At 38.2% G+C, this 25,452-nt stretch overlaps 3 protein-coding genes across 5 annotated transcripts; 2 read left to right on the forward strand and 1 right to left on the reverse strand.

The window, feature by feature from the left end:
• The first annotated feature begins 154 nt into the window (after nucleotides 1–154).
• Nucleotides 155–10,543, forward strand: ctdspl2a (CTD (carboxy-terminal domain, RNA polymerase II, polypeptide A) small phosphatase like 2a). Its single transcript, XM_030425084.1, has 13 exons — nucleotides 155–446; nucleotides 2,537–2,748; nucleotides 3,466–3,601; nucleotides 3,706–3,852; nucleotides 3,993–4,220; nucleotides 5,517–5,610; nucleotides 6,095–6,206; nucleotides 6,290–6,376; nucleotides 6,477–6,539; nucleotides 6,627–6,706; nucleotides 7,700–7,826; nucleotides 7,926–8,021; nucleotides 9,378–10,543. Exons 2-13 carry the CDS (start codon nucleotides 2,560–2,562, stop codon nucleotides 9,441–9,443), a joined length of 1,425 nt encoding a protein of 474 aa, XP_030280944.1. The 5' UTR covers nucleotides 155–446; nucleotides 2,537–2,559; the 3' UTR covers nucleotides 9,444–10,543.
• Nucleotides 10,544–12,741: 2,198 nt separating this feature from the next.
• On the forward strand, nucleotides 12,742–15,170 carry LOC115586941 (cysteine-rich motor neuron 1 protein). Its single transcript, XM_030426430.1, has 4 exons — nucleotides 12,742–13,191; nucleotides 14,218–14,302; nucleotides 14,400–14,595; nucleotides 14,693–15,170. The coding sequence occupies exons 1-4, from the start codon at nucleotides 12,861–12,863 to the stop codon at nucleotides 14,750–14,752; spliced, it is 672 nt and encodes a 223-aa protein (XP_030282290.1). The 5' UTR covers nucleotides 12,742–12,860; the 3' UTR covers nucleotides 14,753–15,170.
• Nucleotides 15,171–17,938: 2,768 nt separating this feature from the next.
• parp16 (poly (ADP-ribose) polymerase family, member 16) lies at nucleotides 17,939–23,890 on the reverse strand. 3 transcript variants are annotated; one of them, XR_003984984.1, is made up of 8 exons: nucleotides 23,808–23,890; nucleotides 22,867–23,063; nucleotides 21,997–22,134; nucleotides 21,705–21,911; nucleotides 21,329–21,500; nucleotides 20,782–20,926; nucleotides 19,207–20,339; nucleotides 17,939–19,145 (listed from the first exon to the last, which is right to left on the reverse strand). XR_003984984.1 is itself a non-coding variant. In XM_030426921.1 (7 exons), the coding sequence occupies exons 2-7, from the start codon at nucleotides 23,053–23,055 to the stop codon at nucleotides 20,204–20,206; spliced, it is 987 nt and encodes a 328-aa protein (XP_030282781.1). In that variant the 5' UTR covers nucleotides 23,056–23,063; nucleotides 23,808–23,890; the 3' UTR covers nucleotides 17,939–20,203. The 3 variants fall into 3 exon arrangements, 2 of the variants coding, with proteins under 2 accessions (XP_030282781.1, XP_030282783.1); XM_030426921.1 differs by having other exon boundaries at nucleotides 17,939–20,339; XM_030426923.1 differs by lacking the exon at nucleotides 23,808–23,890 and adding an exon at nucleotides 23,781–23,800 and having other exon boundaries at nucleotides 17,939–20,339.
• Between the last annotated feature and the right edge of the window lie 1,562 nt (nucleotides 23,891–25,452).

Here is a 25,452-nt window from a genome sequence, read left to right on the forward strand (position 1 = left end):
GCTGAGGAAAGTCTGATCCATCACCTTGTAACAATAAACACAGATAATGCACACAATTAAACACATATCCGGTTTAATAATTATGTGCACATTCTGTACAGGTTTATTGTAGTCACACAATAATACCAGCAGGGATAACGAGTGGTAGTGAGCTGCAGTCCAGCTGCGCACACACACACACACCATAGCCATTTTCCTGTTGCCTCCGCGCTCCGCCACGTTGGTTCCCCTACGTGTGTGTGTCGCATTCTCCTGCGCACCACCAACGTTATGTTTGTGATGAGGCGGGAAATGGCGTCCGCAGACATGGTTGATCAGTGACTAGCCACCGAGCGACAGACCGCGGGCAGCAACAACCACGGCCCGACCTCTACCGGAGGCCGCCACGGTCGCGGCTGAGAGCTGACAACGCTGCGGCACCTTTCGAAGAGCTCCCTGTGTCATCAGTAAGTAACGAACAAGGCCAACATGTAAACAAAAAGGTTTGTCCGCCTGATAGCCCGACCGCTGCTAGGTTAGCTAGCAGCTAACGCTAGACAGCGAAGGGGGCGTAGTCATGGCTGAAAATAGTCATGGAAGCGAACAAAATGACGCGTTAGCCAGAGCGGAGCTAGCTGGTTATGGAGCGTTGTTGTACCGATGGATTGATGGATAGTTTGCATGTAAAACACGAATATGTTAACAGGGGGGCGTGCGAGGCGTGCTGTGGCAACTAGAGTCAATAATGTCACGGCCTCGCTTTTGCTGCCACTGGCGTTATGTTAGCCTGAATGCTAACTGTAGTCGTTTGTGTTAACTAGCCGCGTAGCCCAACCGACAGCATCTGGGGGAACTTACGTTTAGAGAAAATTCCCACTGATAGCAAATATATTAACATAACAGACACCAGTTGTGGCCACGTTAAACTCATAGTTGTATCCTACCAAAAGTTGGAAACGAGCGTCAAACCAGCGGTGGCTGCACATTGGGTTTTGATGCTAAATACCCGCAGCTGGTTAACGTTAGCAGTAGCTGACGTCGTTGGTGTTGATACAGCCTGCCCGATGTTACATAACGACAGTCATCGAAGCTGTAGTGCTACCAAATCTGGTTTATCGCCAGTTACCGAGCGCACAATTGAGCAAACATACCGGCAGAGAACATTTTCACTAAACACCAGTTCAATTTGATTATATTCAGGGGCTCGCATTCCCAACTAGCAACAGTGTTTATCACGTACACCGCCCACTCCAGTCACCGGCAGCCTGACACACCGTACGTTTTGTTTTAATAACAACTGGTGTGCTGAACTTTGTTTATAATGTCCTCAAGTGACCGTGACGACCCAAACATCGCATTGACACTCTACACGTTACTGTGATCACAATTGTGTGTGACTATTCTTATTTTCGACAGTGTTTTACAGTCATATTTAAAGGGGCATTACACCAGATGCAAACACCTGTAATTGATGCGTCTGAGGGCTATAAAGAATAATTTAATATGTCCGGATATACTGGATAAATAATTTTCTTGGACTGTAAGGTGGTTGCCAACATCTATTGTTGTCCTTGGTTGTCAAGAGAAGTGGAAACAGGAACTGCACAGATGCAAACATCAATAGATGGTAAGATGACATGATGACATGTTAAAAGGTGAACAGTACTCAAGAGTTGAGCCTAAATGTCCAATGACATGATTCTTACTTACATTGTATATATTGTTTGATCAGTAACAAGAAGTTGCAGCACAGAAACGTAAATATATCGCAGTTTGAGATAATAAGTAACGATATCTCCCTCGCATTGTTTGTCTACTTTGGTAGAACTTTATAAATTCACCATTTATTAATTATGTTTATTATTGTTAATTAAACTTTTGTTAATAGTTATTTTATTGTTAACAAACAATGGGATGCTTTATAAACCATTTATTAAACAATTGTTTATTGTAAAGTTGCAACTGATGTTTGTAAACCTTAAAAACTAATAAATGGTGTATAAAGATTGAATTGTTTGATACGGGTGAAATAACTATTAACTTAAGTTTGATTAACTTTAATTGAACTGTTTATTAATGATGGTTAAATAATGAGTAAATGGTGATTGTCTTTAAATTAATACATACATTAGTCACAGTTTTTGATAACCACATTTAAGGAGTCCTTTAAAACACATTAAGTTTTTCAGGCTCTTTATGTTATGTCTTATAAAGCCGGGTATCTTTGGCGCAGAGACCGAGTTTTCCTTGGCACCAAGTAGCGAAAACCCTCAATTGCTGTAATTTGACATCAAATATTTGTTCAGATATATAACATTGTTATAAAAATACTTAATATTTGATCATACAATTCAAGATTTTGATCAGTATTTGCCAGTTAAACACTTTTATTAGGAAGAGGTTACTTGTGCTTAGACAACCTGTAACATTTAACAACAGGAGGGGGATTTGTTCAGTGCAAGCAAATTTGATAGAAAACTGTAGTTTTTTTTTTCTCAAATTACAGTACTGAATTCATTTTTAAAAGATTTTGTCTTATTTTTTCACCTCTTGCCAGATTTTTCTATGTGACGTCGGAGCATGATGAGGCTGAGAGTGCGTAAAGCTCCTCAGCAGCCAAACCCAGGCCGTCGAACCCACCCATCCCAGGCCAAAAGGAAACACTGTGAAGTGGAGCCATCCCCAGTGAGAGGTCGAGGCAAAATGCAGAAGAATGAAACAGGCCTGTTCTCCACTATAAAGAAATTCATCCGTGGAAATGCAGTCAAGGTGGGCTTACATCTGGAATCACAGCTGCTTTTTTCCCTCTGCTATAACTTAATATTACACTGTAGGAACACACACTTTATTTTATGCAGAATAAAAGCTGTACCTCGGCTGCACTTTGTGCTGATAATGTGAAATGGTGACTCACATATAATAGGTAGGTGTTTTTAAATGCTTAACAGAAAGTCTCAACACAGTCGACATTGTTTCCTGCTGGCTTTTCATACGTCTCTCTCAACTTCCTCTATTTTCAGTCTGGCAGCTGTTGTAAATTTTAATGATTGATGGTCTGCCAATTGCAATTGTAAAACCACATACTGTATATTTGTTTTACTTACAGAAAAATGAAGAACAGATCATGAACATTTATCAGTCAATAGAGTCACTTTAAGTAAAAGCCTGAATGGTAAACTTACTAATGGGACCTAGTAAGACTTTCATTTATTGTGTCACATTATTGTAAAGAGTTCAGCAACACAAAGTAACACATGTGCAGAGTGAAATTAAATAAATATCTTGTATGCCTGCACTTTATAAAATCAAAAAAACACTTCATTATCTTATCCTGTGTTGAGAAGAAAATTACACTGTGTTGATCACCTCTTTTTCAATGCTATTTGTTGAATTCCACATTATAATTGAATGACTAAAAAAGCAACCAAAAATAATGAATGTGAAATAATTTGACCGATCCTGTCTCTCTGTTTTTATTGTTCTCAGGTGGAGCAGGATATCCCCGCCAAGAGAAGTCGTATTGATTGTAACTCTGAAAGCGATCTAATTACTTCATCACCACAGACTAGAGGCCTTCCGAACAAACCAGTCCCCAGAGTTTGCCGTAAAAGCCCAAATAAAGGTACAGACCCAATAAAAAGTATGACTCACCTTGTCATCTTGACAAATACTTGTTTTTTGAGTTGTTAGTAGGAGATTTTGTACCTCTCCTGTTTTTTTTTATAGACACAATGACCTGCAACAGTAAACCCTTGAAACCAAATGGTAAACTAGAGGTCCCCGTTGAGGCAGCAAGCAGCCCACCACGCACCACCCTGCTTGGAACCATCTTCTCTCCAGTTTTCAACTTTTTCTCACCAGCAACTAAAACTGGTAAACCAAAACGATTTATTAAAAAAGTTTTTGATTAGATTTTAAACCAGATACCACTTAGATGGTTTATGATAAAAGCTTTTTTGATATGTGACTAAAAGTGCTCTGACCAAACTATGCTGACCGTTCTCGTCCCTCAGCCACTCCTGGTTCAGACTCTCCTGGCCAAGCGGTGGAGGCAGAGGAGATCATGAAACAGCTGGACATTGAGCAGGCAGAGGAAATGCCAAGCAGCACTCTCACATCCACAGAGGGCATCACTCCATGTCACACTGCTCCAGTGTTGCCACAGAGGCTTCAGATTACCTCTGACACGTCCATAGAAGAAGGGGAAATCGTCACTGAAACTGACATGCCACCATTAACAGGTACTGCTCTCACATAATATTCAGACTCATTCTTATAATTTGGGAAACTTTCGCGAAATAAGTACAATCAAGAATAAATGTAACAGATAAGGGAAGTAGAAATAGCCAGCCATTTAGTCCAATAATGCATGTAGATGGATTAATAAATTATAGGATATAAGAATAAAGCATCTTTTATTTTGGAGTGTGGAGGATGAGTTGAGGAATCTCACAGCCTGAACAAAGAAGCTGCTCTGTAGTCTGGTGGTACAGTGGCAGATACTTTATATCTTGCCAAACAACAGCAGGGTGAAAAGACTGTGGCTGAGATGGTGTTGTCTTTTAGTATTATCTGAGCTCTGTGTAGACACCTCACCTCACAGATGTCACTGACACTCGGTAGATGAGTACCAATGATTCTCTGGACAGTTTTAATCACCCGCTGATGAGCCTTTCTGTCCATGGATGGAGACACTGACAGTTGGAAACCTATGCCATGCCAGTTTTCACTGTCTGTGTCTTTCAACAATAAAAGTTGACAAGTCTTACCTCTACTTCATCAGTAAACAATTCAGAGCGTAAGTGAAACTGGAACTTCAGCTTTTGTTCCAGAAGCTAAACAACTAAAAATCCAGCCTTGAAACAGCCTTTCACTACAGTACACATGTGATTCACGCCATATGTTTAGATAAGGGTGGTTATTTTTAAAACTATGATCTAATAACCTTGTTTATGCAATATGTCAGCTGTTACAATAGACCAGACCTATTCAGCTTGTGGCACTGGGGTGTATGAATATGACTCTTTAACAACCTCATTCTGTCCCTTCAATCATTTTGTTAGTCTGTTCGTTACTTATGTCTTTTGCTAAGCACCAAATAAAAACTTCATTAAATCTTTTGACCCCCCCGGGGCGTCGTTTAGCTCAGTGGGTAGAGCGCGTGTCCCATGTGCAGAGGCTCTGCAGTGGACCTGGGTTCGCCTCCCGGCCCGGGTCCCTTTGCTGCGTGTCACTCCCCCTCTCTCTCTCCCTGTTTCCTGTCATATCTTCAGCTGTACTATTCATAAAGCCATAAAAGGCCAAAAAAAAAAAAAAAAAAAAATCTTTTGACCCAGGCTATTAAAGCAGAGGGGATTCACGAGAATCAATCTGACAACGTACATCTTAGAATAAACAGTCAATTGTTTATTTTCTTCTTGAACTTGTGTGTAAATACGTTTAAGATTGTGTAAGTTAAGATTGTGGCAGTCATCACTGTGTTTCTCTATCACTCGAGAATATTTTCAATAAATTTTCCACCCCTCTTTCTTCATCAGCTCCTGGTTGTATGCCAGATGGTGGTTACACACACACGTTACCTCCAGCGCCTGCAGAAACCTCATATGATGAGGACTGGGAAGTTTTTGATCCGTAAGTTGTTTTGAGTTTTTCAAACACCAACAATAATAGCTCTATCTTATCTATCTTCTCTATCTTTCAATCTCTTTTCAACCCTGCACTTGTGAAAAGACACAGGTTTTATGATCAGAGGTTCTTCCACTTGAAGTCACATTCAAGGTGACATTGCGGCAAGATCTATTCACACACCAACGTGCAATATGAAACTTAACACCACCAGATGGCAGCAAGAACATGACTGCCGGTCTGCGTATGAGTTCTCTGTGATGACATGTGATACCATGTTTATACCGACATTATATTTCAGCCTCAGTGGATTCACTCATGTTTTGCCTGCCAGGATTTACAGAGATACAAGACAATATTTTCTTCTTTCTGTTTCTTAAGTGGTGAATAGACATGCAAATTTGGCTTACTTATTGTGTTATTGCTTTGCCAGGACACTCCTTGTTTGTTTTTTTAAATCTGATTATTTGATGTTTTCTCTGATTTTAAGGTACTTCTTCATCAAGCACGTGCCTCCCCTGACGGAAGAGCAGTTAACACGCAAACCGGCGTTACCTTTGAAAACCCGCAGCACACCAGAGTTTTCTCTCGTCTTGGATCTGGTAAGCCGTGAAAGGTTTCTTCTGATGTATCTTGTATTGAAGCTGAACTGACTTTAATGGGTTTTATTGTCTTCCATTGTCAGGATGAAACTCTGGTCCACTGTAGTTTGAATGAACTCGAAGATGCAGCCCTGACATTCCCTGTGCTCTTCCAAGATGTAATATACCAGGTACCATCTGTTAAATGTCATTCACTAATTCAAAGGTCTCCATTTTTCTTGCTGCTGTGATTACATTTCTTGTCTCTGTTTGTTCTTTTTCAATCTGTAGGTGTATGTTCGGTTAAGGCCCTTTTTTCGTGAGTTTCTTGAGCGCATGTCTCAAATGTACGAGGTGAGATGCCCTTTAATTTCTCTTCCTTGTTTCGCTTGCTCCAAGTTGACACATTCCTCATTTGTTGCTGTCCATTCAAAATTTCAGATTATTCTCTTCACGGCTTCAAAGAAAGTCTACGCTGACAAGTTGCTCAACATCCTGGATCCAAAAAAACAGTTGGTCAGGTCAGTGATGATACAAATCTCTGAAACAGCTTTGATAATAAAGCTTTTTGTTATACTCTCAAGTGAGAGGAATTTGCTTGATATCCAATATTAAATCAGGAAAGTCAGCTGGTAATTGATCAAAGATAATTTCGATAAATGGTAGTGTCACATCATATCACTGCTGCTGGACACAAAAGTACATGCTCCTGGGTGTGTTTCTGTAATGTTTGTACTAATTGTTTCCATTGTGCTGTTTTTAATTTAATCAATTTGCTTGTTGGAGTGAGCTAGCAACAGCAAAACAAGCAGCAACATACTGTAAATAGATCAGCCCAAACATTAAAACCACTGACAGGTGAAGTGTATAACATTCATCATCTCTTTACAGAGCATGTTTTGCTTGGAAACTCTCTCTCCTGGCTTTCATGTGAACGCCACTTTGACATGCACCACCGCCAAGGAGGCCTTACCTTTTATTCACTTCACCTGTTAGTCCATTTAGTGTTGTGGCTGATCGATGTATTCACTGATGTCTTGTTTTTCCTCCATACACACAAACGTGTCTGATCTGGTCATCTTCACCTCTGACTCCTTAATTGTGTCGAGAGCTTCAGCCACAAATGCAGTCTGTAAAATATTCTGGTTGGATGCAGCAGTAACTTCCTCTTCCTTTTTACAAACGAGCAGTTGTGAGAAGGAGCCTGTTCTGTTAATTAAAAACAGACTATAAATATTCACATAACTGCATAAAGCTTGTGTGGGCTCCTTCATAGTTAGCATGAAGTTCTTAAGAAGTCTGTTCTTAAGCACTTAAGTACTGGTATCTGATACCAGTACAATCAGATATTGTCACATAACCCCCTCTTGAAATTTAATTGTGCTTTTATTCCTAATTATTGAGGATGGTTATCAATATGAACTTTTAAAATGTTTTCAGTTCCGTTTGTTTGTATTTGTTTGTTTATAGCTTAAGAATGTGTTTGAGGATGATTCTGTCATTGTGTCTTTTAGGCATAGGCTATTTCGTGAGCACTGTGTGTGTGTTCAAGGAAATTATATTAAAGACCTTAACATTCTCGGACGAGATCTTTCCAAGACGATAATAATCGACAACTCACCCCAAGCCTTTGCCTATCAGGTAAAACTTTCTCACAGCGACACATAAACCAGTTTTCTAAACTTTGGTAATGTTTCAGTGTCACAGTGATTCTAGAGCAAAGGTTTTTTTCTTTTTCAGCTTTCCAATGGGATTCCTATTGAGAGCTGGTTTGTGGATAGAAATGACAATGAGCTTCTAAAGCTTGTTCCTTTCCTGGAGAAGCTCGTGGAGCTGGTATGTATTTTGGCTTAAAACATTTTGGCCTCTGTCTATATTCCACCTACTCATCCACATGGACAGCCTCAAGACTAGACGCACAGACACACTGTCCGTTTAATAAGTCTCAACGATACGAGAGAAAATATAATCAGTGTAGGTACAACTAGGGCTGCACAAAAAATCGTTAAAAAATCGCGATCTCGATTCACACATACACGTGATCTCATATCTACACACAGCGATTCTGAAGCATTTTATATCTCGAGCTGAATCACAAACAAACGCTCCTGTTTCCTCCCGGATTTTTTGAAGCGCCCCCAAACGCAGCACTGCTTCTGCCTCCGCCCTCAACCTGTGGTAAAGCGTCTTTACAACACGTGATTCAGTGGCGGAAGCCCGCCTGCAGTTAAGTGTATGGAAGGAGTGAGTGAGAAGCCGTTTGTTAGACGGGGCAGCAAGCCGCCAATCTGCCCGTCCTTTTAGCGGCTAGGTCCGCGGTTTTAGACAGAGGGCAGCAAATTGGGGGTCTGTTTTGGTCCGCCGATTTCCCGCCTCGGAGGGTACACTTATTTCCGCCTCGCCTGCTAGATGAGCAACTGGACTGTATCTGTAAGGATAGAATAGAATACTAAAGGGCACCTCAAATGATGAAGTAAACTAACTGAAGTTTTGGATTTAAAAGACAAAATGTTTCTGTTTGGTTGAGAGCATTTTTTGATTGCATGCTGTAATTTACTTGTGCAGTCCTGCTGATTAATATAACACACTATCTGCTGACTTCATTAAATATGTTTAATCATAATGCCATTGCACATGAAGGCTCAGGGTTTTTGTGTACGCAACTGGGATAATTCACTTAATAGCCTCTTGATTTAATACAAAATGATATTTTTGAGACATGGGGGTTTGAGTAGTTTGAGCACTGAGTAGGTAAATGTGCTCAGTTTATCAATAGTTTCACTTGTGTTATAAGTTCTACCTGCATAGTAGTTTTAATGTTCAGTTTTTGGGGAATGTACATTGTAGCGCTGTTTGATTGTATTGTGTATGATGACAGATAATTCTAAAATTAACAGCACTGCAAACTACATCCATAAAACACCTCTTAAAACAGTTTGGGTAAACTCAACATTATAAACCTCATTAATGTATTGCACAGCTGTTGAATTTACGTTGATTTATGGTTGCACATAGGCTCTATGCAGAACCAACACCATAACCTACACAAGATTATAGAAATCCTGTTTGGACAGCCCACGCAGCTTCCTTTTTCACCTTTTCAGTTTGTCCACAGCTGTGAATCTATAAACCAGACACTGAGAAGTTTGTTTTCTTGTAGTTTTTGAAATGACTCTGTGCTCTTTATCACAGAATGAAGATGTCAGACCGCACATCCGTCAACAGTTTCGCTTGCACGACCTCCTTCCTCCAGACTGAAGACCTCGTCCTCGTCTCTCAGTTTAAGGTGGTATCATTATTGGAAAAAAAAGAAAAACTGACCCTGAAGGAAATATTCTATGGATTTTCTCTTTGCAAACAAAACATTGCCATTATTATTATTAGTATAATTTTTTAAATCATGCAAAAAATTGAAAGCTGTGTTTTGGTTGAAAAGCCCTGGATGTTTTTCTACCCACACACTCACACCAGACTCTTTGAAGACGGCCTCCTGGAAGGTTTTTTGTCTTTTTAAAGAACCATTTTGGATTGACAAAACTGAATGTCATGCAGTGTTGGATTTTATGGACCTTGGTGGCTTCAGCCTGACCTTGACCGGCCAGTCAAACCTGTATAATATTCGATCTATTACCTTGTAAATATCTGTACATATTTTTTTTCTTCGAGGTTTTTAAGTCATTTTATTTTCACTTCAGATTTTAGTATGTATTCTTTGATTCGGTTGCTTTTATAAACCAACAAAATGTTAGTGTGTTTTTGTTTGAAGTTGTTGATAAACAGCTGCTTTTCTGTTGTATGCCTGCATTATTCCTGTGATGCTTTACTCCATTACATGCAGTTGTCTGTAATAAGGTGCAGTTAAAAAAAAAAAAGAAAAGAATCTTTGGGAGGAAAATGTTTCTGAAACAATATTTTAAAGTTATGTAATGTAAGCTAGAGTAGAGTCTCAACCGAATACAAAGCCATAGTGGCTGAATTCTAATTTTGGAGATTTGTATTTGAGAGTCCATTTCTGATCTCGACACCTCAGTCGTCCTCTTTAATGAGGCGTGAGTGGGGTGGGGGGTTCAGGCATCTTGCACTTTGACATCCAGCCCTTTGTAAGTTGATGTAAAATGTCACTTTTCTACACAGGTGTGTCCCACCTCGATTTGTTATGTGAGGGGAAGAAAAAATGAAATTGTAGCACCAGCAAATTGCCAACATGTTTGCTTTGAAATCTTGTTTTCCAAGACGTCTTGTATGTGGGATCTTAATGATGTAGGAGTCACAAGTTTTATTGACTATTGAATGATCACTCCTGTTGTATTCAGTGTTACTTAATGGTTTCCTTGAAAATAAATAAATTTTTATACGAATCAGAGCTTTCTTTTAATAATTTACAATGCAAAACCTTGGGTATATTTATAAAAACAACAATTAAGGGAAAATATATGGAGAAAATATGGAGGAGACTCACAAAAAAAATTCCTCTCGATCATTACTTGCAACCCACTAGCAGCTTGAGACTGCCACCTGCCTGTGTTTTCAAATGACATTGCTGTTTTTGGGAGATTTCTGTTTGGCAGCTGCTCTGGGAAAAGATTGATTGATTTTTGAGTCTCAATAGATTGTCACATGCTGTGTCTCTATTCAGGGTCTGCATCCTTTGGAGGCCGCATTTGAAGGCCAATCACGTCACAATGTCACGTGAAGGCTGTCCCAAGTCGAAGGCTCCTCCAAATGCAGCCCACAAATGCTCCTTCTTTTCCCTCTTTTTTGAGGATGCACAGCTACTATCCTTCGTGGCCTCGCATGTCCCAAAATTCTTTGCGCACCCAAAAAGAAGAAAGAAAGAGAAAATGGCAACATCGTGTGGCGTAGATCATCACTTTCGCAGGCCTTGGAGGCAGAAATTGTGACGTAAAGGTAAAACATCTGGTGACGCAACCAGGAAATGCTCCAAATGCCAGACCATCCCATTTAACAATGGTTGACGCGATTAACAAGGCCTCTTCGAAGGACTCCGCTTTAAAGACCGCAAAGGCCCGGTCCTTCGAAGGATGCAGACCCTGAATTTAGACACAGCAACAGACTGACACATCAGTACTTGACAACCTAGGGATGAGACTAAACAACCATCTTTCCCCAGAACTGCGAACTGTACCTGTGTGTTTGCGACAGCAACCTGCAAATCATGCATAATATACCTTTAAAGTGTGCAAGATAATTGAGCTTGACATATCATGAGTTTGCTCAGCTACCATCAAAGTCTCTATGTTCAAACTTTCCATGCTCACCCTTAAACAGGTAGTAGAAACACATTGTCAAATGTGCTAAAAGAAAAAAGAAGCTCATAATTGATAGCTAATAATATTTTAAACAGATAAAGATAAAAAAAAATAAAGTCCATTCAATTCTTTTGGACTTGTATTAAAAAGAAAAAGAAATGCATATTTTGCAGACATTTATTAAAATTGTAAGTAGGACAATAATGGTAACTGAGTAATTTGTTGTGCAAGCAAAGGCTAAACTACCTGTTTCAAATGTATCAAGCAAACTGGAAATGCTTTTTTTGAACTTCAAACTCAGAGCCTATTAGATTATAATGAAAAGATACATTTATATTATTCCTACGCGTTTACATCCATTATGTTTCCCAGGTTTTTAATTAAGCAGGCCACTTACTATTTACCTTGATTTCAAAAACTGTGATGCAAATCCTCTGCGTCGTTCTTGAGGTGCAAAATAGTTCATTTTGTATTTTATTTTGTTTTATGTTGTGCGACACAAAATGCAAAAAAAATAACTACTGTGTGCACTGATTTTAAATTAGGCAAATATGCTGATTATTTTGTTTTGTTTTTTTGCTTATCTGAAAAAAGTTCATAAAACAATATTTTTAAAAAAAAGAATTGAAATATGTCTACCTTCAAATTATTTAATCACCCTAGAACAAATTAGATTTGGTGGCTGTGAGGGCAAAAACACAACAACATATTACAAAACACAGCAAATGTTTTTCTTTTCTGAAACAGATTTTTTTGTTAGATATTTTTTTTTCTTTTTTTCTTAGTTAAATGCTGTGTTTTCTGAAATGTTGTATATTGAGTCAACTTGTTGTACTCTAGCCCTTTGCCGCTCCTTAAAAAGGGAGCCAGATAAAAAGAAAAAAGAGGCATTTATATTTAAACCTCCTGTGTAACCTGATAGACATCCAGTGACAGTGGCCATCTTTTATTGTTATGCACACCACCTGCCAGAGTTTTTTATTCAGAGATAGGTAAGTTACGAGATGTCCTGATCAGATAACCTGCTGCAGGATGTCTTAATCCTTTTGTTCTTTCAAGAAATAGGTCATTACCTGATTGTAGGTGTGCACTGAATTACCCCTTCGAGAGGTCATGTGACTCCAAATACAAAGGGGGCCAGTCTTCATCAGACTTATCTGACGGTGTTCAGAAGGAGGAATCATTTCAAAACAAAATCACACTGTTGATAGTGTGGAGATAAGACGTGGGGATAATTAACTGTGTATTTAGACTGAGTGAATCCCACCTGCCCTCCTCTATTGGCTGCTGGTAGGGGGTGGAGGTTGTGGCTGTAAACTGTGAAGCCTTGCTGGTGTGTTATCCAAAGGGGCCGCCGTGTATATAAAAAGGTGGTGGCAGGTGTTTTTCAACATAAAGTCGATGAATGATGTGGGTTCTCTTCTTTCTGAGTGCCTTGTTGGGGGCGTTGGGGTCAGAGGAGTCGACCTCTGGAGCTGCTCCGCAGCTTCAAGCTCTCCACTGCCCGCCCTGCGAGCAGATCCACTGCTCCTCCCGCCGGGCGCTGAAGCTCCAGTGTAAAGGCGGCGTGACGACAGGCGTGTGCGGCTGCTGCCCCGTCTGCGCTAGGGTGGAGGGGGAGAGCTGTGGAGGAACATGGGACTATCTGGGCAAGTGTGACGAGGGGCTGGTGTGTGTCTACCAGGACTCAGCAGCTGACAGGCCAGACGCAGAGCGCGCAGGGATCTGTGAAGCGGGTGAGACTTAAGTTTATAACCTCAATTAGTATCAAGCAGGTAGAGTGTCCTTGATTATAGTTGATCATTGATTAATTTAATATGCCAAAGGAGCCAGACAAAAAATGCTTTCTGCATCACAAAATGTCAGTAATATATGTTTTATTTACTTGTAATCTATATTAAAGTTGATGCATCATGATTATGTTTATAACTGTCCTTTTTTTGTAAAAAAATTTTTGTATGCACGATTAGAAATGATTGCAAATCTTACATATTAGAGTTAATCTTTCAGTAAAACAAATCTTTACCTCAAAAAGTCAATAATTTAAAAAAAATATGTGAATACCAACAAAGAAAATCTCCATAACAAATACATGTTTAGAAGCCACAACACAAAAACACACGTTGTGATCATGCAGACGAATTGCTCCTGTCAGTGATTCATTCATTTCTATTAAAATATTGTATAATTATTACAGTTTAATTAGAATATAAGCTGCATTTTACTGTGTAAGATAACTGATGGGAGCTAGTTTAAAATATTGTATTTATACTGTTTGGCAGTGCCATGAGTTATAGTTTGAAAACTGATCTTTATAATATTTGGATCCACATAGTAACTAATAACTTTTGAACAACAAAACATATAACATTTCCCTATAAAAGAAGAAGAATAAGTGCAAATTAGCATAACAAGGAAAAACTCAAACTTGACCAAAACTTAGCATAACACCACTTTAGGGTCATTGGAGTGGGGATGGTGCCAATGTGGTAAATCTCGATTGCGAGCTGTGAAGACTGATAGTGTGGTCAAGGCTTCCTTTGATTCAAAGGTTTCTGCTAACAGTTAAGCCATAATGACACCTCTTATCTCTTCATGGTAAAAGGAGTTGTCGCTGGCGCTGATACGGTATCAGACGTAGTACGAGTTTAGACATTTTTATGTTGTGTTGCTGCTCTGGAAGAATTGTCAATAATACATTTGACACATCTTGTGAATGAAAAACTCACACTTGTGTTTGTTTGAAATGTGTGTTCGCGCAGTGATTAACTTGGATCCAGAGAGCTGCCAGCCAGAGTGCACCAGGGAATACTGTCAGGCCAACCCCTCTGAAATCTGCTCTGCCAGGTGAATAATAATAAAAGTAAAATAAATAAAGATGTCTTTCCCTTGATATCTTCTTGTGATACATTTATGAAATGAGATCTGATTTCCTGCTCTGTAGGTTTGTGTCTCTGGAGAAGACAACGTGCCAGGGCTCCTGCCAACACACCTCCTGTTCAAGCTGTCTGCTGCTGAAACCCCCGTCCTGTCCTCAGACCTGCAACCACTCTGATGCGTCCTGTCTGCACCGCTTTGGGAAGTGTGTGCACAACCACCTGACAGCCACTCACAGTCACATGTGCCACAACAACCTGCAGGTAGGTGAAGAGAAAAGCACCAGAAACTGCTCTGTAATGCCTTGAAACACTTGACCCATCGTTAAACTGTGTTGTGTCTTTATTTTTCTCTCCGTAGGGTCAGTCTGAGGGGCATTTTCGGTGTTTGGTCCCAGCCTGTCTGACAGAGTCAAACTAATTCCACAAGACTGGAAACCCAGAGAAAACAAGCCCGTGTAGCAAAATTGAAAAAAAGGCAGCTATCTATAAATATGTGTGTATAAATGAAATATCATTTTGTATGAAATATAAAGTTGAGTAAAAACCTGTGACATTTTATGTTTTTTTTTTTAAATAATGAGAAAATAAAATTCCAAGTGTGTACTCTCTTTTTTTATTGATTTGTTTGGGACAATGGTGTGATGTTTTAACCATTGATGGTTGTGTTGGTCGACCTCTTCCAAGTTTTTTTATGAGGCTGTCACTTGTTGTACATTCCGTTGCCTTTCTTTTTACAAGTTGACTTTAAGAGATACGCAGAAGAATTCCAATGTAACTGTACTGTCCTGTACCTTTGCAAATGGTAATAAAAATCTAATCTCCAATCTCTCTAATCAGTAAGCTTCTGTGTCAGGTTTTAGCAGTCGTTTTTACATAGTTTATTCTATTTTTCTACCTGACTACAAGAATAAATCCCCCCGCGGACATAAAGGTTCACTAGTTAAATGATACACAACACCTGTGCTGCATGTGAAATGCCTGATTTCACTCTGTACTGGGACTCAGTTGATCGCAAAATTCCCCTTTCAGAAGCAGTGACTAGATGATGGTAATTAATGAAGCACAACGGCATCACTTTATGTTTGAAAGTGGTCAGGACATCCGGGCTAAGATGAAAAAGATAAAGAAAAAATTGTAGAATTTGACATTTTAGAACATGGGTTAGAGTTAGAATCAAGCAGCACTATTTTTTAAATCAATATTTGATCATATACCATGAAATCCACAAAAAGGACAAATCGATCCTTGTTTGCAAACCTTAGGCTATCCCAGCTTGGTCGCTAAACAGTCCACCCAATATATTATGTTCTGATTTTACTCTATATGGTAATCACATCTTTTATTTAATAAACAAAAACACTTTTCCTGCGCATGTCGCAGGGCGTTACTCAGGCCCAGTTTATATCAGACTGCACATGTTTGGTCCTGGGTTCAAGTCTTTGTCATAATTTGGCACCAGAATCAGCAGCAGCCAGTTTGCTAATGGAGAGCCAAGTGTCTCATTTGTTAGTTAACATTTTTCGGTGCAAACTGTTTCTGTAAATTGTTTATAAATTGTGTTTTTATAAAGGGACTGGGGGGGGGGAATCAATTTCAAGAAGTCGTGGGGATAGTTGGTCCACACATTCATGTCCCCCTGAGGATAAACCCTGACTTTTCATTAGCACCATCATCAGGTTCAAATCATAATTTGTCTTATTTTTAACGACCAAATACCTGCAAAACGGACATACCTATCAGTCTCAGTTGTCCTTTATGTTGAGTTTTAATTAACAAGTCCTACCAGCTAATCAGACATGTGATACAAGTCATTTTGTCTTAGGCAAGTCAAGTCCTTAGTTAATTAGCGTCGGCTCCTGCAGTCTTACCTTAAATATCCAGTCCTTAAGAAGAGCAAAGACGAGGAATCAGTACTCACTTAGTCTTATAACGATAATATTGTCCAATTTATCTGGCCTGTTCCAAAATCATGAAAATGAATTGAATTTGTTTTATATTAAACTGAAAAAAAAGAAATGTATCTCTTAATGTCTTTTCAGTCAAAATAAATACAGCCTCCCGATTACTTTTAAACAATCAAATACTAACAGTCGGACAAAAAAAACAAAACAAACAGGGATAAGTCATTTGAGTCTTTATATCTCAAGCCAAGTCACCAATCTTTAACTTAAGCTATCAAAAAAGTAACAACATCAGCATGTTGACATTGTCATTGTGAGAATGTTAGCATGTTGGCATTAAGCTCAAAACACTATTGTGTCTAGACACAGCCTGACAGAGCTGACAGCTCTCACATCTGTAAACTCTTGTTCGTAACTTTAGTCTTCAGCAAAGAACTGTGTTTATAGAGAATGATTGGACCAATTTGGACACAAGAATTGAGATAATTTAAGAGGAATAATACAGGTACAACAGTGTATCATATGACAGAGTCGTATCAGTCCAGCTCGGTGTGTTTGAATTGTTCCCATTTTGGGAGTTTTTCTGGATCACAGGATCAAGCAAAGTGTGTTGAGTCCCCTCTGCCATCACTGCCCCCCTGACAGTTGATGGTTATTGAATAACAGATGGTTTATGAGGCAGCAATAATGAAGCTTGTACAGAAAGGGAATAAAGTGTAGACCAACAATGGACAGTTTGTTCTGTGTCCTTCGAATGTGAGACATTTCTGAGTCAGTCTATCTGGAGGATTTCACAAGAAGGAATCTGATTTTATACCAAAACAAAGGCCTGCGTTTTCTTTTATCTTCTCTTAACTTGTGAGTCAGCTACATCACTAAAGTAGAGCGATATCTAAATAATATCTGGCATCGAATAAGACAAAAGAGCACTGCACCTCCCTGTCTGAAACAAGTGCCAGGAGAGGGAAACGTGAGCAAAATAATAAGAAATACAGCCTGTGCTGTAAATTAAATCTGGCCATACCAGACTTACCTGAATATATACAAAATTAAAAAAATATATATATATATATATACAAAATAAAATTATATATATATATATATATATATATATATATATATATATATATATATATGCACACTTACATATATATATGAAATTTGTCTCAATTTCTTCTCCATTTTAGTTAATAATTTGTCATCTTACAAAGTTGTATGACAAACCACAAGTTAACTATCCAGATTCTCCTGCTTTTGATCATTTCTCGTGCCTCTAATTGTAGACACACATCATCATATCAGTTGTCTATTAGAACGACAGGATCTGTCACCAAAGGGGGCCGCCTCTGTTATCAATCCCATATAGCCGTCTCACTTTTTTTTTTTTACTGATAAAAACAGTGGATAACAAAGGACTGTCTGCGTGCCAGCTGTAATAAATGTGCCCCTGTCAGAAGAAGCCCATGTTAAAGTTTGAATACAAGACAAAACCCGGGAACAATAGAAAAGAACAAGAGATTACAATGCAGGAGTGATCTTAAAGTAGATGTTGTTGTATGGGAGCAGCTGCAGAGATTTCAACATGATTATTTTGCGTTACAGGGATTTTAAACCAGCCTGACAATCATTTAAAGTCAACCATTACACTTTTGAGATTTTTGAATCAACTTTAAAACCAACCATCACTCAAACTCTCACAACAATTTAAATCAAAGGTATATTTTTTATTTGTCAAAAATTGTACCAAATGTTATAAACCTGTTGCCTTTCGGAGGATAAAACAGCTGATGTCCTTTATTTCAACATGTGGAAGTTCTGATCCACGTGAAAAAAAGCCAATCACAAATAAATGAATGTATGTTAATCACATATGGAAATGTTGTTTTATTTATTTTTCACATGTGAAAAAAAGCATACTATGTGTCATTTCATGTTGAAATTCTAATCCACATGTGAAAAATACAAATGTTTATTAATGTATTCAATCACATGTCACAAAAATGTCATCCAGTCTGAAAAAGCTGATCTCATGAGAACTTGTCCAGTTGTTGTCCATTATTTTCCTCTCACATGTTAAGACTTAAGTGAAAATAGCAAACCGCTTGTGAAAATGTGGAATTCACATGTGAAGACGCAAATTCCTTGATTTAATGTCCCATGTTTTGGTTCCACACCTGGAAATAATCTAATCTACATGTGAAAAAAACAAAACAATCATGAATGAACATATATAGGTCATGTGTGAAAGGTAAATTTCTTAGGTGGAAAAAGCCAATTACTTGTGAAAATGTCCAGTTCACATATAAGATTTTCTTTTCACATGTGAAAACGGCAAACTTCATGTTAAAATGTGGAAGTCACATGAGAAGAAGCAAATTACACTTAATTTCATGTGAAAAAGACAACCATGTATAATTGTATGTTATTCACATGTAAAACTGTCCAGTTTACATTTGACTTTTTCTATTCACATGTAAAGTATCATTTCACATGTAAAAATAGCAGATCACATGTGAAAATTAGGAATTCACACATGAAGAAGCAAATTAAATGACTACATTTTATGTGCCATGTCTTGTTTCCACATGTGAACATTTTAGGCCACATGTGAAAAAGCCAACTATATATGAATGTCTGCAAATCATTCATTCAATTGTCAAAAAAGCCAATCACTTGTGAAAATGTCCAGTTGACACATGACATTATTCCATTTTCACATGTTAAGATTTTAGTTCGCGTGATCTCGTTTAAATGCGGAATTCACATGTGAAAAAAAAAATTACGCGTCATTACATGTTGCTTCCAAATTTAGAAAAATTCTGATCCACATGTGTAAATGTCAACCACATAGAAATAAACGTCATTCACATATTCAAAATAAAAAATCATTCATGTGTGAATAAAGCCAATCTGTGAAAATTTTCACATATTAAAATTTTAGTTTACATGTAAAATTCAGAATTGAAGGGACACGTTATTTTATGTTTCCACATGTGAAAAAAATACATTCACAAATTTCGCATGTGAATTCATAGAAAAATATATCCAAAATTATTATGAACGAGGTTGTCAGTCTCCATGACCCATTAGAATCATGTATAATTACAATATGTCAGCATAACAAATATGGCCACCCCGTAAATTTTTCCCTTATGAATCTAATTATTACAGTCAGTATGTTAAAGTTAGCTGACAGTAAAGCATGTGTTATAGAAAGACCCTTCCCATTTATTTTCTAAAAATTGAGTGATAGAGTCATACATTAAAGAGTAAGCATTTCAATTAGAACATTGTCATCATTGAATATGATGAGTTAATGTGCAATAAAGTCCTCAGTACCTAGACAAGGGTTGCAACAGTACAGTGTGGTATGAAAATCAATGATTAGTTATTGTAACATGTACGTTCGGTTATCGGCATTACATTATATTTTGTAATGTAGATAATCAAATGTACTTAATATTGTGTGAATCTCAAATAAAGCATTTTCTTCAACCAAAAGACCAAAAATAACTTTTGTTTTCATTCCTTTAAGGGATAAGTGATAATAATCAATTGTGTAATACTGAGATATTTTCTGAGATGATTATCATACAATTAAAATCTCACACTGTCGCAACCCTAACCTAGATAGACATAACCAAAAACTGCATCTAAACGCTGATCTACAAAACAATGTTTAATATAACATACAAATCATAGATGAAACATTGCATAACATTTTTTAAATGCAGAATGGTCTTAGCACTCATTTTAACAAAACCAGTACATAACAAGATCCCAATAGCTGCATTTGAGAAGATATTATCTTGTGATAACAGTAGTTATAGTTATTGGTACAGATAAAGAAAAGAACGATTGTAGAGAGAAAACAGTATTTAAAGGTGCATAAAAGTGGCCTCCAGTCAGTCTCTGATCAGGAAGGCACTGTGATAATAAACATCCAGGCTGTCTGTCCTGCTGTCTTGTCACCTGAACAGTCGGTTCCAAAAGGATACGAAGGCGGTGGAGTTAAAGGCACCGATAAATATGAGCAGCAGAAGGTAGAGACTCATCATGATGGCAAAATGGTGTCTGAGGAGCCACGAGGTGCTGCGGGAATGTCTGAAGAAGAAAACCATTAAAAAAAAAAATAATAATAATAATAAAAAAAAGATATTTTGTTTTACCAGCAAGAGAAATTATACTCATTTACTTTGTCTTACTTTGTTTTCAGAAAACAAGAGGCCTGTATTGTACTAAGTTTGTTGTTACAGTTCATACATTCTGGTAACATATGATAGGAATTGTAATTTAAGTTGTTTTAAAACATTCATGTGTTTCTGTTAGGATCCCAGAAACTGTTCCTCTTTTAGGGCCCTGACACATCAAACAGACATCAAAGCATCAGTGGTGTTGAAGGTTGACTATTGTGTTGCCTTGTATGACCAATGTCTCAGCCAAAAAGCTGCACTTGAACACACCGTGAAGATAACAACCAGGTCAAAGTAGTCTGTATTTCTAGTAAATTTAAGCATAAACAATAACAACAACAGGAGATTCTTACCTGGACAGGTGCCTCCTCTGAGAGTAAACAAGCAGGTACTTGACGCGCAAAAGCTGATTGTTGGTAACTACAAAGTACTTCTGTGGTACATCCCCTCCTTCACTGTTCTTTGCTCTTGAGCGTTGTTGGTCAATGATTTCAGAATCTGAAATGGGAGACGAGTGGCTGCTTTTAATTTTGGAGATGTGCTGATACCATTTTCTCCTTTCCCTCACTGATTCTGATCACACAACTTTGTTTTTTGGCTGATTTTTAAAACAGCTGCAAACCACTAGACCTGAATAGATGGTTTGCTGCTCGGATGTAGCAGTGTACTGTTTGCAAGAAATTATGTGGTATTGGACCGGTGCATAGACTTGTGTACTCATAATAATAACAGCTGTTTAACAAAAAAATAGAGTTGTTCTTATAGTGATCCCAGTATCAGAAATGCCTCCGATACTGGGATCGGTATGGGAAAATTCATACATTTAATATGAATCAATTCAAACATCGGTGCTGCATGATTACATTTCTCCTACTCTGTGCATGCAGTGAGTCAACACACCTTTTTTCTTCACCTGGCACTTAACATCTGGGTGATCGATGACTTCGCACAAGGCAACACAGCTGAGCAGTGGACCCAGGAGGCTATCTCGCCAGCCGCTGCTGTGCGGACTGTAGAGGACAGCCATGCTGAGGTCACTGGTGAGGTAGGTCCCCTCTCCAAACACTGAGTTCTGCACACAACATGCAGAAAAGGTGGACTGAGTTTTTGTGTCAGGCAGTAACAAAAAAATATCTCTGATCTCTACTTCATCCTTTAGTATCCTCTGCACTACAACAGCTTCACAATGTCTTTTCTATTATATTATATATTGAGGTTCATATGCGGCAGCATATTATAGCCACATAGAAGATGAAGCAGTGATGCCAGGATTAACCTTGTTGAGGTGACAGTGCAGGCCATTGTGAATGATAGAGTGAAAGTTCTCCAGGCGGCTCCCGTGGAATGCATAGAAGACGTCTCTGTCTGCCCTCGTCTTCTCAAACCTGGCGTTCAACTGATCACAATATTCCAGCTCAAACAGGAAGTCTGGCACGGGTGCAGAAATCCCTTCATTGTCCGTCAGGTTACAAAGTTTGGCATACTGGTTACGATCGAAGAAACATAACGTTAACAAAATATTATGTAGTCAAAGACACTGTTGATCATTCATTCTTGTCATGATGTACCTCTTCTTTCTGTAGTGTCTTCACAGCAAAGCTCTTTGAAGAGAGAATCCAGTGTGTGAGAGCCAGGTGATGATCTCCTTCTCTGGGTCGTAGTCTCACCAACTCTCTCACGCTAGGCAAAGACTTCACATCTGCCAACTAAAGAGAAAACACATTTCTTTTTATCACATCGTCACAAAAGTAGTGTTACAAGTACTCACACCTGTACACAGTATGTCTGGTCTTCCCTTTCACTCTATGTTACACTATATTTTCCTCATATCACGTTTCTCTCTGAAATATGAAATGCATCTATGTCATCACTTCACTTGGCAATGTTGTGTGATTCCACGTCACGGCCAGAGTCTGTACAATTCAATATATGTACATTGCCAATCAAATTGTTCTGAATCTGTTATTTTTCGTCAGTGTTGATCAAATGTTAGAGACACGCTCATTGCAAATACCCTAAAAATTATTAAATAATGTGCATGTAGGAAGTGGATATGAGCAGATTCAGCCTTGTATTCATCATAGTAATTCTGATTAGTCTGACACTTCTGTCCTAATATGATAGCATGCTGAAAAGATCTTAAATCTTTAAGTGACTCAAACACTGTACATTATAAGTGTCAATAAAGTTTGTGTATGTTAAGTGTTTCTCACCAAAAGGATTGTTTATACACCTGAAACCACTCACAAAGCCTATTTACTGTCTGAATTTACATTGGTTATCTGCAGTCTTGTTCTTCACCTTTATTATTGACACTCAGCAGCATCCTGCAGTACATTACTGCCACCAAGTGAGTGTGTTATGTCAGTGCTTGACATGTAAGCATAAATTCTGCAAAAGTCGGTGTTCACAAGCTTCTCACTGTCACTACATCTTACCAGCTCATCAAAGTCCTTATTGTCATCACTTATATATCGAGGAGGAAAAGGTCTGAGCAAAGAGTCTCTCTTGTAGCTCTGTGCAGCAGCAACAAACAGGCTGCAGCGCAGGTCTGCTGCTACTGGGTCTCTGTGCAGGCAGGAGCACACCAGCTCTCTGACCGCCTCAGGTGGGAGCGGTGGCTGCATTCCCAGCTCTGTAGACATAGGCGATAAGATAGCACAGCCAAATATTAAGTTAGGTGACAAGAGCACAGTGAACACCTCATGACAACATATATTAAGGGGTAAAATAAATACATTAAAATCTGTTAGTAGAGCCAGACTGTGCTAAACCAATCAGAAACTGATTAATCATAAAAAATATATATATATTCTGATTGATATGTAACATTTTCTTAAAGTCAGTACAGTCCAAAACATGTGAATCATCTTCTCTAACTTTGAAGGGAGGAGATGACAGGAATACAAAACACCACCTGACTCATTGTGCACTGTTGTGACCCCTTGTTAGGAGACCAAACGGGTCAGGTAACTAGGTTAGCTCGTCTAACGTTACTAATCAGGTGAAACAAGTTAGGCATGACGTTACTTAGTAGCTATAACTTTTAAGGTCAACACCGAAACAGAAACAGACACAAACGTCCAACGTATAGCCTTTGTCTTTGCTGACGACTTTGCTGGAAATAGCTGACGTTACTGTTTAGTTCCAGTTTGTTTTAGCCAGTATTGTTGTTGCTAGCACAGGAGGATGTGAGGAAGCTACGTTAGCTAACATTAGCTGCGCTACAAGTGAAGGGCTGGTAATATCTACCGCCGAGTAACAAATACAGCTTTGTCGGACTACTGCGGGATCCTCAATGTGTACTGAATACATGCCTGTGGCACACAGACCTATTTCACCTGACACACACCAGTTTCATGTCATTATTTGCCGTTACCTTCAGTCTTCCTCAACTCATAGCACAGCAGGAAGAGCTAACGCTAGCTTTAACGACTGGTGCGTTCACGCACCATGAAATAAATGGACTGTTTCACATTCGCTTAAATGTGGAACATTCCGTGGAAGAAATGTGTAAACACAAACACTGAGGATAGGAAATGCGTAGGGGAGTATGCGATCCAATACAAAGGGAGAGCACACAACTACTGTTGGCAAAAACGTAATACTTGTTTCGTGTGCATATTTAATCTTCATTCTACTTTGCGCCGGAAGCAACAACCATAAATTTACGAGTAACACTGAACGCAGCATTCATCTCACTGTACTGATGTCCAGAGAGCCACACCAGCAATAACAACAGTCTTTCTGCAGCACAGAGAGTACAGAGTACATTTAGTCATTATTCGTTATTACCGCCAAATCCAGGCACTTTAGAATATAGCATTAAGCTTGGGAATTATTGAGGATCATTTTTTGGGTTGCTAGGTTGTTGGGAATCCGTTTCTCTCTTTCTATCTGTGCTATTCTTTCCATTTTGTTTAAATAAACTTGCCTTACCTAAAATGATTTATTTGGGCTGAAATACTTCTGAAAAAGAAGGAAATTGACTTCTGAAACATGTAAAATAGATTGTATCCACCTTTATATTCATGTCCTCAATACAACTTTTACATTTTTTGCTGTGATATTTGAATCGAAGTGTTTTTAATGTGTGTGTTAACTGGCAACCAATCAGATTGTGTAATGACGCCTCTGATTTTCAGCACTGTGGACAGCATCAGCGAGGGGCGGAGCATGTTGACCTATTTCTGTTTTTTCATTGGTCATTTCAGGCCAGCAACAAATCCAGTTCTTTGTCCCGGCCCTGGTTGTATAGAGGACTGAGAATGACAAAATAAAAAATAAAAAGGGTAAATAAATGAGAAAAAAATCAGAATTGTGAAGTAAGTTTCTTGTGAAAAATCTAATCACTACAGACCTTTACAAAGTAGCACAACAAAATATTAAATAGCAAACAAGTTGTTCTAATGAGGAGTGGGACTGTATGGAAAATAAATATGATTTGCATTGTCATGTAGGTTTTTATAATGAACGTGAGTTGCTTAATTGTCTGAAACTGCAAAACATTATTATTTTATTGATTTTTTTTAATGATTCTATTTCTGTCCGTTCATGTGTTATTGTCTATTTTTTGTTGTTGTGTAAACGTGCTTGCTTACTTTAAAACAAACAAAAAAATGAAAAAAATAATTGTCTCAATAAATATATTCATATGCCAAAGAATGCACCAAAAATAATTTAAAAAGTAATGTACCCAATAATTAATTTATAGATAATGACTACATTTTTAGTTTTTGGTGCACTGTTTCTTTTAATGAGAGGATTTGCTGTTTTTTTTATTGCATATCATTGAAGATTGACTATCTTTGAGATTTGGTTAGACAAAATGGGACATCTGTTTATTCATAAATGTGTTCATTTTTAGATATATTTATTCACAGATTTTATTCTCTATTCTCCTTTATTTATTTCCACAAACTTATTTGATGATGTATTTTATTTATTTTTTCACATTTGGTCATATGTTTGTGCCTTACACTGCTAAATGAGGGAGTGCATTTAATGTTATATTGCTGAATTTA

This window comes from Sparus aurata, chromosome 8 (genome assembly GCF_900880675.1).
Source record: "Sparus aurata chromosome 8, fSpaAur1.1, whole genome shotgun sequence".
NCBI classification, from domain to species: domain Eukaryota; kingdom Metazoa; phylum Chordata; class Actinopteri; order Spariformes; family Sparidae; genus Sparus; species Sparus aurata.